At 35.5% G+C, this 20,396-nt stretch overlaps 1 protein-coding gene across 2 annotated transcripts in view; it reads right to left on the reverse strand.

Annotated features, from left to right (window-relative positions):
• Positions 1-1,421: 1,421 nt before the first annotated feature.
• Positions 1,422-20,396, reverse strand: part of CDC27 (cell division cycle 27) — a gene marked incomplete at both ends in the record, with an annotated part of 58,782 nt that continues 39,807 nt past the window's right edge. For both annotated transcript variants that reach the window (XM_079725224.1, XM_079725225.1), the window contains 10 exons: positions 1,422-1,504; positions 2,935-3,091; positions 3,910-3,984; positions 7,696-7,824; positions 9,515-9,632; positions 11,480-11,688; positions 12,805-12,957; positions 15,823-15,995; positions 16,208-16,415; positions 17,636-17,735. In XM_079725224.1, the coding sequence (XP_079581350.1) occupies positions 1,422-1,504; positions 2,935-3,091; positions 3,910-3,984; positions 7,696-7,824; positions 9,515-9,632; positions 11,480-11,688; positions 12,805-12,957; positions 15,823-15,995; positions 16,208-16,415; positions 17,636-17,735 (1,405 nt within the window). The remainder of the gene's footprint in view (positions 1,505-2,934; positions 3,092-3,909; positions 3,985-7,695; positions 7,825-9,514; positions 9,633-11,479; positions 11,689-12,804; positions 12,958-15,822; positions 15,996-16,207; positions 16,416-17,635; positions 17,736-20,396) is intronic.

The following is a 20,396-nucleotide window of genomic DNA, read 5'->3' on the forward strand; positions in this document are numbered from 1 at the left end:
CCAAAACAATAACTGTAGGCCTGTCATTCATAAGAAACTATAAATTTGTTATATTCTGACATTGGCACTTAATAAAATGTTAACTAAAGTTTCTCTAAAAATTTCAATACATTACAGTAAAGGAGATACACAATTTAAGACTTTAAATTGGTTACTGTGAAATTCCAATAATTCCCATTTCATTATGCATAATTAGATCTTTAAAATTACGGTCATTCCCCAAACACATCAACATATATTATGACAAACTCAAAAGAGAACTCCTGTCCTTCGTAAGAGCGGGGGTTTTTTTTCAGCTAAGAATTTCTAATATCCTAAACCCAATCACTCTCAGTAAATGTTTTGGTGACTCACACTGTTGAAAATAATTTGAAGCAGAGAGTTGAAAAGAATGGAAATGACCTCAACTGAAGGTAACCACACATTCTTGCACCCTGCTTAAACACTTAGACAAGTCAGAGGGATACCGTCTTGAACAAATATAGATTCACAGTTATGGGAGGATTCTGACTGTATTAAGGCTTTCCCTATCATGATCTCTTAAAGTCTTTCCATTTAGTGTTCTCATTTTGATTCTTCTGGTGAACTTAAATGGTTATTAAGAGCCTTTTTTTGGCTTTTCAGTGGGCAACGCTTCTATCATCTCTGAATGTTAAAGGTGATCCCACAGAGCTCAAAGAGAAGAGGCAATATGGTAAGGACCAATTTTAAAGTTTATAATACCTAGACAACAATGATCAACACTCTGAAGCAAGATGAATAAATTAAAATTCTTGGTTAGACATTATTCTTGCCAAGAGTAATTGTACACTGTATGGAGGGATATTGATTCGTACATATGAGTTCCAATATGCCCATTATATTTGTTTATGGGAGACACTGCAAGTTTAAGGTAATTTATATTCCTTGGCAATCAAGTTACTCTGTTATAGGCAATGTCTTTTATTGTTCCATCTGGCACTTGCTAACACCATTCTTGAAGAACCTAGAAATGAAGGTCAGTCACTTTGTTTATCAGGAACAGAACCAAGTAAAAACAAATTTTTGGAAAAACGACCAAGAGATTCTGGTTCATCACCACTTTCCATATCTAATGGTTCCTTCAAGATAAAACAAAACTCTTCCTTCCATGATAGCTTTCCAACAAAGGGAGATTAAAGAAAAAAAAGAAAAGAAAGTTCCCCACCCTATCCCCTAAATTGTCATTCATACTGGTGAAAGAGCCAGTCTTGTTAGCAGCTAAATATTGCACTGCCTTTCATTCTGTGTACAGTCAGCGTCCAATGAAAGGGGCACACTCAGGGTATAAGTGATGGATGATGACACTGCTGGCTCAAGAGTGAAGACTCAGTATATGGAAGGACAAGAAACACGTCAGCACTAGTCACACATCCAGTTGCAAAAGTCTTGATTTCCAGAAGTTAAAATTCATCACTTTCAGCTGCATGAAGTTGTGTGTCATCTGCATCTGTCATGCTGCTCTCCTGGGATTCATCTGTTCCCACTTTAAAAATAAAACAAAAGTCTACAGTAAGATATCTGACAAATATTTTTTGTTGGTTCATGAAAACAAGAAAATTACTATATTCAGAGAGATGAGACCTTAAATAAAAGCCCTTAAAAATCCTGATATCCTTCAATAAAATGCGATTCAAGTTCCTTATTTTATAGCATGTCTAAGATTATTTTATTGCATTTCACCTTTAAGAGTTTTAACTACTAGGGGCTTCCCTGGTGGCGCAGTGGTTGGGAGTCCGCCTGCCGATGCAGGGGACATGGATTCATGCCCCAGTCCGGGAGGATCCCATGTGCCGCGGAGCAGCTGGGCCCGTGTGCCTGCACGTCCAGGGCCTGTGCTCCGTGGCAGGAGAGGCCACAACAGTGAGAGGCCCGAGTACCACAAAAAAAAAAAAAAAAAAAAAAAAAAAAAAAGAGTTTTAACTACTAAAACTGCCTCTCCCTAATGAATTCCTATTCCTAACCTAAGAATCAGAACTATTCTCTGACATTCCATCCAATTGTTGACTCCACTTTGGGGACAGTCCATTAGCTCACAAAAATATAGAATATAAATGTATTTCTGAAACAAAGTCATCTTAGTTTATCTCATCAGAGGTCTCTCAATTCTCTTATTAAAAAATATTAATATATTAAGTCTTGGCTCTCACTAATTATTTTAAGACATACTCTCAAGTGATAGAGTATATATATTTTTTGCTTTTTAATTAATTAATTGATGTACAGATGATTTACAATATTATATTAGTTTCAGGTGTACAATATAGTGATTCAATATAGGGATAGAGTATTTACTGCCTTAAGTTATCAATCTAATTCTTTGTTCCTTCCTCTTTTTTTGATCTCTCCATTTAAATATATTTGCCATATATTTAGATTTTAGATTTGTGAGAGCTACATAGAATTTGAATAGCTACTACAGATCTGTCAGTACTTTAAAATGTGCACAAATTTATTATTCATTCACTTAGCACTTACAATGTTTTCAACATAGTCACACCTATCATCTTTTCTCCCCCTATCACGTTCCTATGAAGCAGATAAGGCAGGCATTAGTTACATAGATTGAAGCTTAGGTAAAATTCAGCAATGGATTTGTCAAAAATCACACAGCAAACTAGATCCAGAACTGAAACTAGTTACCTGGCTCCATATGCATGCTGTTATTATACTACCCTGTTCAATTTCCCTAAAATTTCATTTGGTATAAAGAATCTAACATGGTTAGAGATAAATAAAAAAGCAGTCCCTAAATCCTTATACAAACGGTAGCTTTCTGAATACTCAAAAAATTTTCCATGTTTATTCTGTGCCATAAATAAATATGTTTCATCTTACCAACTCTGATGTGGTGTTTCACTAGCTTTCTAGTTTGAATAACCACATATAAACCTAATTCACATGGATGATACTCACTGATCTGTTCCTCTTGGGTTATTGGCTCCTCATCATCTGGAAGGTAGCGCTTATCAATTGCCTCTTTAATCTGGTTATTGGCTCCTTTAGGATCTAAATCCATAGCCCAAGAGAAATTCATCAGGGCGAGGTGCGTTTGACCTAACTTCTTGTAAACCTAAAAATAAACAGCAGCACTACATTTTTCATTAAGTTGTAAGCTTCAACTATAAAATCCTAAACATTTTAAATTTAAATTAGGCTCTTGATTATGTGCTATAAATTCATTCTGAGGAGTAGAACATTTTCATCCTATCGAATAATTCATACCAACTTTTGAGTTCCTTTTAATATATTCAGATATTATTTTCAGAATTCCTTGCCTATATCTCTCAGGTAGTGAGCTTCCAATAAACCTCACTCTGTCTGGAACAATGATAGTGGAAAGAAATGGACGATAAGCTGCTTGATTAGCATTCATTTACACTGATTTTAAACAGAGTTATATCAACTCTCAGCACCTGTCCACTGTCCTCAGCTACCTTAACCAACTGGCATCTGGGGGCCCAGTGTGTAAAATCCTGACTAGTCTGGCCTTGGAAATTTTGCAAGCCACTTTTTCAAACTAAACAACACAGCGGCATTACTTTTCTTCTTTTGGGGGATGTTTGAGTATTTTATTGATAATTGGAAGCTAAGGGCTTTCCTTGAGGTAGCCTCAGTTATGAACTCATTACTGGCCATTGGCTGCAAGTGCTAATACACTTCCAAAACTATAGAAGGATTAGGGTTATAGGGTGTGTGTTCTTGCTTCTTCATTAGGATATCATCTTCTTAAATGTTAAACTAAATCCATTCTTTATTTCCAGAGCAATTAGTTCAGAGCTCCAGTTGAATTTGCTCAACAGATATTGCACAATAAAATATTATATTTATTCTTCAAAATTAATATTTGTTATGAAAGTCACAGTTTAGAACCCGGGCCCCAATCTTTACCTTTCCTATTAAGAAGTAAACGAGGGACTCTTTGGGAACAATTTGTTTCAATTCTTCAAGTTCTTGTAAAGCAGACTGAAAAAAGCAAAGAAAAACACACTAGCAAAATTGTACAGTTTTGACTAAGCAAGTGTTTTTACTTAATTTCCAAAATCATCTTAACTAAAGCTTACTAGATCTTAATCAATGTGCTTCCTTGTTGCATTAATTCTTGTTGTGAAAATAAAATGCAAGGAAAATACTTATGACAACAGGAACTAAGAAGCGGCAGGAATTCACCAAAATTCACTGAAAACACACACAATTCTTTGTGAAATATGGAGGTGACAACCCTTGCTTTTGTCACCATTTTGTTTAAAATAACTAAATACTATCACACTGTATATGAAAGTGTTTTAAAAACTAAGTTGCAGGGCTTCCCTGGTGGTGCAGTGGTTGAGAGTCTGCCTGCCGATGCAGGGGACACGGGTTCGTGCCCCGGTCCGGGAAGATCCCACATGCCGCTGAGCGGCTAGGCCCGTGAGCCATGGCCGCTGAGCCTGCGCGTCCGGAGCCTGTGCTCCGCAACGGTAGAGGCCTCAACAGTGAGGCCCGCGTACCGCAAAAAAAAAAAAAAAAAACCTAAGTTGCAGAACTCTGAAGTTCTATTCATTTACCTTCTCCCTGACACCAGCACTAAGCTTTGAATACCAACCTGACATTTTAACTAATGATGAAGAGCCTAAAATTTAACCCTCTGAATTGAGTTAAAATTATCTAGGAATTTTCTGACCACTGCTAAAGGGTTCAGGAGATTGAAAAGACAGATAGGAAAACTGCATTTGTATTTAAAAGAAAGATATGATGATTAAAAATAAAAACTGGGGCTTCCCTGGTGGCGAAGTGGTTGGGAGTCTGCCTGCCAATGCAGGGGACATGGGTTCGAGCCCTGGTCTGGGAAGATCCCACATGCCGCGGAGCAACAAAGCCCGTGTGCCACAACTGCTGAGCCTGCGCTCTAGAGCCCGTGAGCTGCAGCTGCTGAGCCCACGTGCTACAACTACTGAAGCCCATGTGCCTGGAGCCCATGCTCCGCAACGAGAAGCCCACACACCACAACGAAGAGTGGCCCCTGCTCGCCACAAAGCCTGAGCGCAGCAGCGAAGACCCAACGCAGCCAAAAATAAAAACCAAAAAAACCCCCCAAAAAAACTGGCTCCCCAAATGAGATACTGTCAATTTTCCACCTAGTAAGTGGACAAAAATAAAAAATTTGATGTTACATAAAGTTACCATGAGTGAGGGAAATCAGGTATTCTCATCACTGAGGGCAGAATTGTAAATTGATGCAACCTCTGTGTGAGGACAACTTAGCATTATCTAGTAAGTTAAAAACTGCAGGTAAACATTGATTCAGCAATCCCACTGTTAGGAATCTGGCCTAGTTATGTTAACTAACATAATATTTTTCTAATCAGAACAATAAAAAATCAGTGAGAAGAGTGACATTGCTTAACATTTTTGCAAATCTCTGGTTAACAGAAGGCAGCTGGACTCTCTTATCTGCTTCTGCATTCAATCTGTTATGATATCACATCAAGTAATTTTTGAGGGCTTCCCTGGTGGCGCAGTGGTTGAGAATCTGCCTGCCAATGCAGGGGACACGGGTTCGAGCCCTGGTCTGGGAAGATCCCACGTGCCGCGGAGCGACTAGGCCCGTGAGCCACAACTACTGAGCCTGCGCGTCTGGAGCCTGTGCTCCGCAACGAGAGAGGCCGCGATAGTGAGAGGCCCGCGCACCGCGATGACGAGTGGTCCCCGCTTGCCACAGCTAGGGGAAGCCCTCGCACAGAAACGAAGACCCAACACAGCAAAAATAAATTAATTAATTAATAAACTCCTACCCCCAACATCTTAAAAAAAAAAAAAAAAAAAAAGAGTGGGAAGCCTTACTCTTAAAAAAAAAAAAAAAAAGTAATTTTTGAAACATTCCACTGTACACTGGGGAGAAAATGAAAGTGAAAAAGGCAAATAACATCTAAATATTATTAGGAAAATAGTTTTGACCTTGTGGACTTCTTGAAAGGGTTTTTGGGACCACCCCCACCGGAAGCTCCCAGACCATACTTTGAGAATCACTGCTTTAAAGAAATTTTAATCAACATAACATACCCCCAAACTTCTGTACTTCCACACCACACACAATTCACACAGTTCAGAATTGATGTGTTTTTTCCTATGACTATACGTTACAATTGTTATAAAAATTTCATGTATCTATCATGCCTCCCCCCCGATAATCTACTTGCAAATAGAAAAACAGTGAGAAATAGTGAGAAATAGTGTCTAACACAGCACCAGAGTTCTCATTTTTGCCCTAAAAGACTTAAGACTTACACAACTAGATATCAACACAACACATTAAATAGGGTGGTGTCCAGCAATGTTTTTGCCACAGAGAGACTGAGGTGGCCCTCTAACACAATTTGATTTTCATTTTGGAGGCAAGACATTTCAGAAGCAATCAGTAACTGTTCCTTATGCCCTTTTTCTACCTGTATCTAATCCATGCATCAAAGTAGCCAAGCCCCAAGCTGGTACTCAAAAATGACTATAACCATTACAGCCTGGACAGTGGATCAGATTAGAACATGAGCTTCTTGAAGCAAGTATAGGGCTGATTTACATGGCATTCCTGGTAGGTGTGGTGGCATTAAAATGGCTTTAAGAACAATAAATTGAATAAAATCCTTCAACAGAAAAAACTGACCACATATCTAGAGAAGTACAGTGAAGCAAAAAAATGAAAACAAATGCTGAATTACAATTATAGTACTTCAAAGAGCAAGTTAAAAGTGTTTATTAGATTTACAAGAAGTTTTAAAAGGACAGAACACTAGGATTAGACATCCACTTCTTCATAAAGAAAACCAGAGCAAGACTAGAAGAATTACCGAATAAATGACAAAGAATAAATTATACATTTAATCCCTTTATATATCTTTCTTAGTCTTGTAAAAAGTTAAGGGCTTACCACCGAGTTTGTATTTTTCGATTTCAGCAAATTTCAATGTGTCCCGGAAGAACAGATTTCTAGGGAAGAGTCTACTAAAATGGATTATTTAGCCCAAGTTTTTCCGTGCACTTAAATTTCGGGTATTTTTTTGGTAAGTTTTTAACTGCTTTTAGTAGAAAGAGCCTGAATTTATTTAAAAAGTAACCTGAACTTAAAATCAAAACTTTGGATTCATAGTTTATGATTACCTAGTCTCCCTGTTATAAGATCTCATAATTCACTATGTATACTTTTCCTTTATGTATTATTCCTGTGATTATTTGATTAATGTCTGTTCTCCCTCTAGAAGGGTACTAGATGGTAAGCTATTCAAAGGCAGGAAATATGGTTGCTTCACTTGCCACTATATTCTTAGTGCCTGACATATAACAGATACTCAAATAAATACTTATTGAAAAATGCACACATTCATTTGTCATCTGTTCACATATTTTGGTCCTAACAGGATGGTTTAGGTTTTACATTTAAGATAACTGCCTTTCCACATAGGAAATCTTTTCAAGGGATAACCATATGTTCCTAAATATCCATACACCCATCCTTCCCATGAGTACTTCTCATGAAGAAATAAAATCACACAGGCACAAAAAAATTAATAGCTTTTAAAAATGGGGAAAATAGACTATTTAAGATAAAAATTCAAGTATAAATAACTTTTAGTTTATTAAAAAAGGGGCAAAACTTAAGCAGTACAATGTTGGAGATGATTAAGATACATGTATATATCTTACCTTATATTTTTCATTTGCAAATAAAACTGAGGCTCTGTGAAATTTGCATAGAGGGTTCTTAGGATCAATAACAATGGCTTTGTTTAGGGTATCCAAAGCCTTCTCAGATTTTTTCAGTGCGTGCTGAACCTGTAAGAAATAAAGATCCTGTTTTTCCTTTTGATATTTATGAAGAAAGGTGAAAACCAAATAGTGTGACTCAAAACCAACATAGCCCCCAATTCACCATTACCCTACATAATGATAATCAAGATTCTATCTTTAGAGTAGATAGTTGGTTACCTTTAAGCCTAAAAGATAAGAAAAACCTTTGTCTTCCTTCTCAAGAAAATCTGTACTATTTAGCTAGATAATACTCACATTTTAACAGATTTATTATGGTCCTCTAAATATTAGACTTTTTGAAACTTTCCAAGAACCCCTAGAGGATTTGGCTCTAAAACTTACCAACCCTGTTTCACTCGGAACAATTACACTTTTACATATTTTAGGAATTTGTTTTAAAAATGGTCCTTCTGCTTTACGTATTTGAAAACCATTAATCTGTAATTCTGGGTAGTAAATAATTTATTTTAAATAACTTAAAAAAAACCAACCAAGTCTCACTATTTATTCCTGTGTACTCATATTCTGCTCTGTTCCTCCTTAGGTGAATTATATGTTAAAAATGAAGTGGAAAAGACTCACAGACATAGAAAACAAACTTATGGTTACCAAAGGGAAAGGGGTGGGGGAGGGATAAATTAGGAGTTTGGGACTAACAGATACAGACTACTATATACAAAATACATAAACAGCAAGGACCTACTGTATAGCACAGGGAACTATATTCAATATCTCATAATAACCTATAACGGGAAAGAATCTGAAAAAGAATATACATATAACTGAATCATCTTGCTGAAAACCTGAAACTAACACAACATTGTAAATCAACTCTACTTCAAAAAAAAACAAAAACAGGGAAACTATAGCAAAGATAAGTGACCTTTGTAGGTCTTAGAACCCACAGATCACACAATACTGGACTATGGGCTTTAGAAACTGGCCAGTGGCGGGTATTCAACCATCACACTTTGTCTGTTTTATATTGTATAATTATGAAACCGTGACCCAGTCTCTTACCTGGAATTTGAGTGTGACTGGAAAGTGGGATTAAAACTGAAATTATGTTCCTTGAAAATCTCAATTAAAATAAATAAATAAGTTAATAAAATAAAATAAAGTGGAGTGAATGGATGTGATTGTGGAACTTTAACGAACAAGAATGTGAGAGTAGGTACTGCCAACATCTGGTGCTAAATTCATCTATGCAATGATCTTTGCAGAAGGTTATTACTACATGTGGCCAAATATTCTGCCCACAGAAGTGAAATCCTAAATACTAGTTCCCTAACAGAGGAGCATACTCTTTTATCTAAAAACTTCAAAGAAACCACTCAAAATTATAAAACAATCTGTTCCACAATAACTTTAGAAGCAAGCCTACTTTAAAAAATGTTCAACTTGGGGCTTTCCTGGTGGCGCAGTGGTTGAGAGTCCACCTGCCGATGCAGGGGACATGGGTTCGTGCCCCAGTCCGGGAAGATCCCACATGCCGCGGAGCGGCTAGGCCCGTGAGCCATGGCCGCTGAGCCTGCGTGTCCGGAGCCTGTGCTCCACAACGGGAGAGGCCACAACAGTGAGAGGCCCGCGTACCGCAAAAAAAAAAAAAAAAAGAATAACAATAACAAAAAGCCCTAATTTTCATTATACCAATTAAGTCAATAACAAACATTTCAAAAGGGATTAACTGAACAATACTTAGAAAGCTACTTACTACTCCAATGTGGCAAAGCAAAACCGAACTTTGAGGGTTGATGTCAAGTGCTTTCTGGAAATGCATTTCTGCAAGGCTGAATTTTTCTTGCTTGTAATAAATCATTCCTAAACCATACCTGAGAGTTTAAAATAAAGTACAATTTTAGGGATATGAACTGCTAATTTAGTTCAACTAATAAAAGGATATGTATGGAACGTGGCATTTTAATAAACCAGTAGAAAAATACTTATGGTCTTAGGATAGGCAAAAACTATCAGTCATGATAAAAAATTGTCAAAGAATTCTAGACAAGTCACTTTTACAGGTAAAAACAATAAATCCAATCCAGTCAATCAATCAATCAATCAAATAAAACTATAACAATGAGGGAAAAAAGAAACCACATCCTTAGACCCACCACTACAATCTAGATTTAGTAACTAATTTTTACTGAGTGGTTATCATGTGTGTGTGCCAATAATTTTGTTAAATTCTTTGTGTGATTTATCTCCTTTAATCCTAGAAGGAACCAAGGAGATAGGTACTATTACCAATCACATTTTTAAATTAAAAAACTGAGGCTTAGAGAAGTTAAATAACTTGCCCAAAGTTATACAGCTAATAAGGATGCTAATCAGTTCCTTCCTTTATGATTCTAGACCCTAAACTCCTAACAATGCTACTTCCATGTTATTTGTCCAAATGCATATATATTTTATACTATAATTAGAATATGCATAGTGTCATGTTCTGCTTCCATCCCGTCTCCCCACTCACTGTGTCAAAAATATGCTCCTATAGATTTCAAAATTTACAGATTTCAAAATTATATTTTTTAAAGGCTTCAAATAGACTTCAAAATTATACATTTTAAAGGCTATGTAACAGTATAGTAACTTGATATACAGGTATTTTTCCTGAATTTTCAAAACATCAAGTGAACACATTGTTACTGATTTACATTAAGGATCCCTCTTGGCTAAACTAGCTAATGATGATCGGGAATAAACACCAAATAATTAAGAAAAAAAGCACAATAGTGTATCTCCTTTATTTGTGTGGTTTTGTTTATTATTATAATTGTGTTAGAGGTGAAGAAAAGGTATGAAAAGTTCTGTGCTAATAATGGTGAAAGTGGAGATAACTGAAGATTGGAGTTGGAAAAACAAACTTGCTTAATGTTTAGTTAAATACTTATATAGTTACCTAAATAACTCAATATTGAAATTCTTCCCAGTAAAAGCTTGCTAGTCTAAATATTCCTCCTTTTCTCTAATTGAAACAATTATTTTTATAGCATAATATTTGATATGGTAAAGTTTTTTTAAGAATGCAACTATTGCAATATAGCAGAACAGACAGTACACATTTAAAAAACAACAGAAGTCCTATTAAGAACTGAGCTCTGAAAATATCACAGAGAACTTTATGTGAATGTTGGCAAGCCTGACTGTTTAATAGGTCAGCAGAAGCTAGCACTTATCAGGCCATCTTTCAGGCAATGTAACTACTTAGAAATGAGATATCCATTAAAAAGCACATATACACAAATGAAAAAATATATTTCAATAATCTAGTGCTTCAGATTTAGTGACAAATAGAAAATTGCTATAATGATTAACCCAAAAGATTAACCTTCCACAGTCCCAACCACTTTCTATTTTAATCACCATTTTAGTGTTCTAAGAAAAAGTAGCAAATCAAAGTAACAAAACCACCTATTTGCAAAAATTTGGTAGGAGAAAAGGTTGAAACTGTTGAATATAAGGATCTGGAATTCTATTGGCATTAGTTAAGAGTTTGTTAAAGGTATAAATTTCACATAAAAAACCATTTTGGTTAGAAGTTATCAACTAGTAGGTACCATTCTTAAGTATTAGTTAGTAATCAAATTCATGACAACAAAGAGATATCTAACAAGAAAAATTACTGAGTATCAGCCCCATCAATAAGACACTGCCTTTGCACTTTGTTAGCACTTACCATGCATTATAATGTCTAGGATTGACTCTGATAGCATTTCGAAAACAAGCTAATGCTTTGTCTAATTCTTCGGTTAACACAAACTCATGCCCTAATAGAGTATAGGCATAAGCATAATTTGGATCAACCTGGATAGCTCTCTGGAAGAATTTAATCGCAATATCATGTTCCCGTTGCAAACTGAAACAGTTCCCTGCAGCACACCAGGCCTTAAAAAAATGGAAACAAGAACCAAATGCACAATTAAAATTTTGTTTTATTTTTTTCTAACAAAAGCAATCTATGACTAAAATTAAGACTCAGATCTTACTTACAACAGAAAGACAACAATTGAAAGAGTTTTAATATAGTCAATCCTCATTCATGGATTCCATATTGGCAAATTTGTCTACTTTCTAAAATTTATTTGTAAAACCAAAATCAATACTTGCAGTGCTTTAGTGATCACTGCTGGATCCAAGTGTGATATGTGTGTGTGTATTTCCCCTAGGAGCAATGGTTCAGTATTTGCCAATTCAGTGTTCATGGAGACTATAGAAGCTTAAATATGTTACAGAAGTACCACTAAATATTCTTGAGATGCATGGAAATAAAATCCTTATAGGACTGAAACATGTAAACTGTGCCTATGTCTTAAAATGAAGTTAAAATTATTATTTTAATTTAAAATGAGCACTTAAAAAAATCTCTCTTTCTGTTTAATGAACTCTACTCTTGGTGACAACAGCAATTATAACAAAACCAAGTCTTGATTAATCCTGAATGAAATATCTGCTTTATGATTTTTCTATTTGTGAATCTGCACCATACACTCTAGGATTTCCCCTTCTTCTCTGAGTCCCTGCCTATACAGAAGAATACGAAAATAAGTGTGGGTGATACTAAATGAATGATTTGGGTCATTTCCGTTTGGTAAAGATGATCAAAAGATAGCTACAGGGAATTCCCTGGTGGTTCACTGGTTAGGACTCTGCACTCTCACTGCCTAGGGCCCAGGTTCACTCCCTGGTCAGGGAACTAAAATCCCACAAGCTGCGCTGGTGAGGCAAAAAAAAAAAAAAAATTTTTAAAAAGATAGGGTTTCCCTGGTGGCGCAGTGGTTGAAAGTCCCCCTGCCGATGCAGGGGACACGGGTTCGTACCCCGGTCCGGGAGGATCCCACATGCCGCGGAGCGGCTGGGCCCGTGGGCCATGGCCGCTGAGCCTGCGCGTCCGGAGCCTGTGCTCCGCAACGGGAGAGGCCACAGCAGTGAGAGGCCCGCGTACCACAAAAAAAAAAAAAAAAAAAAGATAGTCACATAAGCAAAGTGTTTCAGTTAATTTACCTCTGGTGAATTTTTATCCATATCTGTTAAGTCTTTTGAAAGAACTGAAAGAGCAACATCCTTTTGAAGATGCCAAAGTGTTGTAGAGTAGATCTCCATGCCTTCGACTCTATAATTCTCAATTCTTCTAACCTCTGAGAATATTCTTTCAGCCTGAAATACAAAAACTAGTAAGGGGAAAACAAGTTGATACAATTTACATATATAGAGGGAGAGTGCTGGGCACTGTTCTCATAGGATCTAAACGCTGCTTTGTTTTACAGTGTTTATGTGAACTAGTATTGATACTAACACATGGCCAAATTGAGCAAGCTTCCATGGTAGGTCAAATATTGATGTAATCATATTCACACTTAACCTAGTTTTTATAAACAAGTTATGGCAGGAACATGAATTCTGAAAAGAAAATTTGTTTCCACCAAAAAGACAGAAGAGAGATCTATACAAAGTTAATAATTTAAAAAGAAGTCAATTATTTTATTCTCAAAAAACACTATTCCATGTTTTAATTATGGCTTTATAGAATAACTCTCAGGAAAGGTGAGAGAAGAATGACCTCTGTAATACAAAACCTATTTTTGTACTGATTATTAAGAGGTTGAGCGGAAAACTTTAGGGGAAAAACAGGCTTGGCTGGCCATCAACCCGACGGCATGTTGAGCACTGAATATTTCCATCAATGTCTTACCTGCTAGGAACTATAGTCCCTGCCTAGTATAATTCCCTTTTCTTCTGCAGCACTCTCTTGACTTTAGGGTCCCTTCTCAGCTACCAAGCCAAAGTTTTTCCTCACCACACTCAAAGCTTCCAGAACTGTGCTTCTCTCCCCTGAAGTTTGAGGCTTTGGGTTATGTAGCTCCCCAGTTTATCAATTCAGTAAGTTAAAAATTCTGAAAGTCAAGTTTAGTTTAGAATAAGGAATATCTGGTCTACTCTTAATGAAATGAAGATGACAAAATACGGAAACAGAATTTATAAAACTAGAAAAATAGGAACAATTTTTACATATGGCCATATACTATCTAAAATTAGCTTAGATTTGTGACTTCCCTGAATCCCTTAAAAGTTATACAGATAAGTTTTTCAAATGGGCATTTTTCAAACATGCATTGGTTAAGAGAAGACAGACCTAACCACCTGCCAAATACAGGTTTTGGAAACCTTCTGGTTTAAAATTTTTCAGAATCAATCTATTGCTTCCTCTGAAAAGTGACTGTGCCATAGACAAAAAGGAAAAAAGAAAACTTATTAAATTAAGTTGAAACAAAGGCTTTCTTTAGTTAAATATCTGGGTCTACATCTGCTCTATAATTAGGGGTAACAATAAAATTCATGTAAAGTACCTGTGAAACAATAAATAAGAAATAATCCAAACAAAGCTTTTACCTGTGAACCAATTAAAAAAACCACAATCCAGCAATGAAAAAGTCTTTCTGTCTACAACTCTTTTTTCTTTAGTACTCAAAATTACAAGATAAATTACAATTTATTACAAGATAGGTTACAAAAATTACAAGATAAATTACAATTGTAATTTACAGTAAATTACAATTCTGAATTTATTCTCTACCTGGAAGTACACTTCACCCCTAGAGCTTTGCATGGCTCATTCAGGGAGAAGTAACCTTTTTCTGAGCATGTTTTTTAAAAAATAGCACCATACTTCACTGTCTCCCAATCTCCTTACCATGCTTCATTTTTCTTCCATATGACTTATTGCTATGCCATATGCTTATTGCTATTATTATTGCTTATTGCTATTATTATTGCTATTTCTTTCATATGCTTATTGCCTGTCCTTATATATTTATTGGCTTACAATATGTCTCTTACTAGAAAGTAAGCCCTCTGAAGGCAAGCAATTATCTGTCTAGCTATATTACAGTACAGAAGAGAGTCTAGGATACAACATGCACTCAAATATATGCTGAAAGTAATCAGGGCAAATAAGAGACCTTATTATCAACTTTAAATAATTTATGTTAGAGAAATTTTACTAATATATAGGTTACTTAAAGTCTTTTTTAAACGTTTTTCTAATTTAAGTTTAGGGGTGGGGGATGAAGTGCTTTGAAAGAAGAAATGGGGAGTAAATTAGAATTTTCTTTGGCTTTAGGCTAATCATCCTCTCCTTTCCTGATTTAAACAGATAACTTAAGCAACAAATATAATTAAAATTAAAATGATAAAAGCCTTGTAATACGGACATTATGTTCTCGATTACATACAACTTTCTTCATAGTATTAAATTTATAAAACATACTAAATGCCAAAAAGTCATCCCAGTAAGAACTCTATATATATAGTAGAAAGAATTGATTATAAATATCTATTACATGGTAAATACATATTTTCAGATCCAACTAAGTAGAATACAAATGTTTCACATAAGAATGTATGGATGGGGATTTTCCTGGTGGTCCAGGGGTAAAGAACCCACCTTTCAAGCAGGGAACACAGGTTCCATCTCTGGTCAGGAACTAAGACTCCACATGCTGTGGGGCAACTAAGCCCGCGTGCCACAACTACTGAGCTCACGCCTCAAGGAGAGAGCCCGCATGCCGCAAACTACAGAGCCCGCGTGCCACAACTAGAGAGAGAATACCTGCCCGCCACAACTAGAGAGAAGCCTGAGTGGCACAACTAGAGAGAAACCCAAGCAGACCATGTGCCGTAACAAAAAGATCCTGCATGCCTCAACAAAGATCCTGTGTGCCCCAACTAAGACCCGACACAAGCCAAAAAAAAAAAAAAAATAAGGAAAAATAAATTTAAAAAAAAAAGAATGTATGGATGACTTGGGTTCTCTACAAATCTATCTCAAGTAAGCCCAAAGAATTTAAACTACCCCTTAACACAAGAAAGAATTGTGCTCATAAATTATAAATAGTGACAAAATAAATATAGACATTACATAATAAATACTGACCCTTTATATCTAGGCTTCTCAAGCATAAGCATTTTAATTAAATTTAAATTATCTCTAGAAAGGCATATATAACTATTTTTCATACTTACTTGCATGTACTCTGAAAGTTCAAAATAGGCTCTTCCAATCTGGCACAGGACCCAACCAGTATTGTAGTGGTGAGAAGGTAGGTGGCTCAAGATATTTATAGCTTCTTTGCAGTTGTATGAGCACAAAGCTAAATAACCTTTCCCCATTTCACGAAGAAGGCTCATCAAACCTTCTAGGAGAAAACAATGTAGTAAACAAAGGAGAAAAACACAGTAAAGCAGTCTGGTTTTCTAGAAAGGCTAATTACAAAATAATTCATTAAAAATTCCAACATCTATCCAGAAAAAAATGGAAAGCACTTTAATGAACATAAATAAATTTACTTAAAATAAGTGAATAAAATAAAATAAAATACAAAGAAGATATTAAGCATTTAAAACAGACCTGCTGCTGCTTTCTGTAGATTAAATGCCTGGATCTGAGGTGTGATTGTGGAGATTTTCCCTTCTGAAATGATTGCAGAGTCTAATTTTGTTATTTCTAGGCTATCATTTATGTTAGGTTGAGTTATTCCTCCTTTATTAGTTTTACTTTTTGTTTTTCTGTTTGGGATTTTAGGTGGAAACTTCATTTTTAATTTTTTGCTATTCTCCTGTAACAAGAAGGAAAATCCCACACTTATTATACTCATTTATTTTAGACATCCCCCCAACCCTTTTTCTCAAGTATTAGATATAAAATAAACAGTTTTGATTGATCTGTATTTTTCTCAGAAAACAAGTCATCAAAGTCATTTAATTTGAAACACAACAATTCTGAAAATAAATCATAGTAACTAACTAGTGTTTAAGGTACATTAGCTTTAAGCATTTCTCTTTATTGAAAGTGTATCACTTTTGGGACTTCCCTGGTGGGCCAATGGTTAAGAATCCTCCTTCCAATGCAGGGGACGTGGGTTTGATCCCTGGCTGGGGAACTAAGATCCCACATGCTGTGGGGCAACTAAGCCCACGCACCACAACTAGAGAGAAGCCCACGCGCTGCAACGAAGAGCCCATGTGCCGCAACTACGACCCAATGCAGCCAAATAAATAAATAAACAAACATTTTAAAAAAACCAACACTTTCATTATTTAAAAATAAGAAAGTAAGTAGATACAACATCTAATTGTCTCAGAGCATTGTAATTTATAAGGTACAAAATTGCTGATCTATATATGTCAAAGTTAAAGACTGTCCATAATATTTGTCAATGGATGAAGAAAATTTACCAAAGGTATAAGTTCCTCCAATGGTGCAAAAAAACGTGCAAAGAAAACACAGAAAATTTCCATTTACTCTTCCCACAATTTTTCCCAATGGTAACGTTTGACATAACCGTAGTACACCATCAAATCCAGGAAATTGGAATTGGTACAACACTAGCAACCAAAACTATAGCTCTTATTTGGATTTCATCAGTTTTCACATGCACCTTTTAAAAAATTTTGGTGTGTATAGTTCAGTATAATTTTGTCACATGTATGGATTTGTGTAATCAACTACCACAATAAAGATATAGGACTGCTCTACCACTTCACAAAGAAATTCCCTTGTGCTATGCTGTAAAAGTCACATCCTCCGCTCAGTTCTAACTCCTAATAACCATTGACCTGCTCTCCATCACTATAATTTTGTAATTTCTACTATGTTATGTTTATTAAAGGACCAAGAAAATTTACAAATGTTACAGATGGTCCTCCAAATTAAAAAACATTAAAAAAATTTTAAATAGTCTCCTAATTTATTCATCAGACATTGAGTCATCGATGAACAGAAATTTTAGAGGAGGAAGCATTAAGTAAATGTGACATGAAGAAATCTTTAAATTACCTTGGTTGTAGAGCTGTCACTAGTAAAAAGTCGTGAACTTCTTCGAGGCAGTGCATTTGGGGGAGATGTGATAGTGGGGCTCAATACCTGAGGTGTTGTACTAAAAAATTATAAAAGTAGACATTAAAAAAAAAACTCAGTTTATGACCATTAACTATTGTTTCAATTCAAGTACATTAAAAAATAAGTATTCAACATGTTTGCATTCTAAAATTGATGAGATCAGTCCTTTTCTCATCCCCCTATGAAAACTCTTATTTAAAAAATGATTCTTGTTACGATAAAATGATAAAAATTATAGCACAGATCTTCACTCTATCTGAAATTGCTAATTTGAACTTAAAACAATCCACATAAAAATTATGGGTCAATAAATAGTAAACACATCTATAAACCAATTATCTCTAGCCCTCATTTGCAACTATAGCAAGTTAGAGAAAAAGAAAAAGAAAGCTGGACATGGACAGTCTAAATGTGGGGTATTTGCCAACAAATAGATACCACTAGAACAACTGATACCTGGGAAGTTATTACCCTGTAAATTCAAACAGCCACACCAAGGGATTATTCTGTTTAGAGCAAAAGGAATCTAATAATCACTTGGATAGATTTTTTTTTTTTTTTACTTTAAAGGCAAATCTTAAGATACAAGAATTCTATTCTTAATACACACACTATACATAAAATAGATAAACAAGGATTTACTGTGTAGCACAGGGAACTATATTCAGTATCTTATAATAGCCTATAATGGAAAAGAATCTGAAAAAGAATATATGTATATGTATGTGTATATATATATATATGTATGTATGTATAACAAATCATTTTGCTGTACACCTGAAACTAATACAATTTTGTAAATCAACTATAGTTCAATTAAAAAAAAAAAGAATTCCATTGTTAGAAAGCAAGCAGATTTAAACCTCAAATTATCTAATTGACAGTAAGTCTATGGACTAAACTATTTACAGTTTATACAGCTTATGGGAAATCCTACTAATTACCTGAGTCTGGGTCAAAGAAGCTTCTGAAAATTAAAAGAGAAGCTGACCAGTGAATAAAAGAATGCACCGGCTTTCAAAGACACAATCTCAATGAAGAGATTTCAGCAAGTGAGGTCATTTGGGTTGACCAATTTACTTTTTAATGATAATTTTTAAATTAATACTATTTTTTTTAGCAGAGTTTAAGGTTCACAGCAAAACTGAGGGAAAGGTACAGAGAATTTCTATATACTCCCCCACACATGCACAGCCTCCCCACTATCAGCATCCCCCACCAAAGTGGAACAATGTTACAGTTGATAGATCTACAGTGTATCACATTGTCACTCATTGATAATCATCCAAAGCCCACAGTTTACCTTAGAGGTCACTCTTGGTTTCGTATATTCTATGGGTTTGGAAAAATGTATTATGACATGCATCCATCATTATGTTACCATACAGAATGTCTTCAGTGCCCTAAAAATCCTCTGTGTTCTGCCTACTCATCCCTCCTCCTTCCTTGGCAACTACTTACCTTTTTACTGTTTCCATAGTTTTGTCTTTTCCAGAAACCTATTCATTTTTTAAAGTACCATTATCCTTTACTTGGCAGGAACAACTATGTGTCATTTATACTATACATGTAAGCTATATTTTGTCAATAAGATTACATAACTATAGAAAAGACTTTTGCCTGAGAAGTAGGAGAGAATAATTTCATAGTATGGAGCAGTTTATAGGGAGGACAAGCCTGAGAAAGATGCTGAGCTTGCTTTAAACAGGCAAAAGGCTACATGAGGGTAACATACATCTTGTGGGGGTAGAAGTAAAAATAAGAGAGTTCTGGGGCTAGGAGGTTAAAGAAGACATCCCTATATTATAATTTTCATCAGGGTTCTGTTAGCTCCAAAGGGCCATCTGACAAAATAAAAAACTCAAAGTCTGACAGGCACCAGAAAAGTGAAACAGGATACTGCATCTGTTTAACTAGGAGTTTGACACTGAAAGGCATGTGCTCCAGAATCAGATTGTTGAAGTTTGAAATCAGGTTCTACCACTTACTACTTTATTTGACTATAGGCCAATTATATGAAATACCATTTTAAAAAGTTTTTGTAAATAGCATCATCTTATGGCTTTGCAATAAAATATGAAATATCCTAGTAATTATAGGAAAATGCCTTGGAAAGATTATAGAAATGATTTTTAGAGGTTAACATGTGGAGAAAATGATGACACACAAACTTTCTTGGGTGATTTAGCTAAGAGTACTAAATAAAAGAACAGACTTCTACCAATTATGATAGAGTAATATGGAATTATTTATTCCAGATTTATTCTCCCATCTTAATCAACTATAATACTGAACAAAATATATGAAACAATGTTTTTCAGACACTGGACAGCAGGTAGCACATGCCTGAGGAAAGTTCTGAGGATGCAGGGCAGGGAAGGGGACCACAACTAGAGCTCATTGGTCTCTGTGTGTTGAGAAGAAAATGTTGAGAATTCAGGGAAGCCAAGGCAGTTAGAATCTGCAGGTTGCAGCACCAGAAAGGAGAGCGCTACAAAGAGGGGAGCTCCAAAGATCTGTAAGAGGTTTCCCTAGAATCTTCAGTTGAAAACTGACCAGTGCAGGTGTTTGAGTGTTGTATAATAATTTGCCTAGTCTTGTCCCAAGTTGTTGATAGGGAGCTTTCAAACCTTCAGAATTTCCCAAGTGATATCTTTGTTACTCATTGTGGGTGTCTGGGACCATGCCTAAGTTTATG

Source organism: Hyperoodon ampullatus (genome assembly GCF_949752795.1).
Source record: "Hyperoodon ampullatus genome assembly, chromosome: 19".
In the NCBI taxonomy this organism is placed as follows: Eukaryota; Metazoa; Chordata; class Mammalia; order Artiodactyla; family Ziphiidae; genus Hyperoodon; species Hyperoodon ampullatus.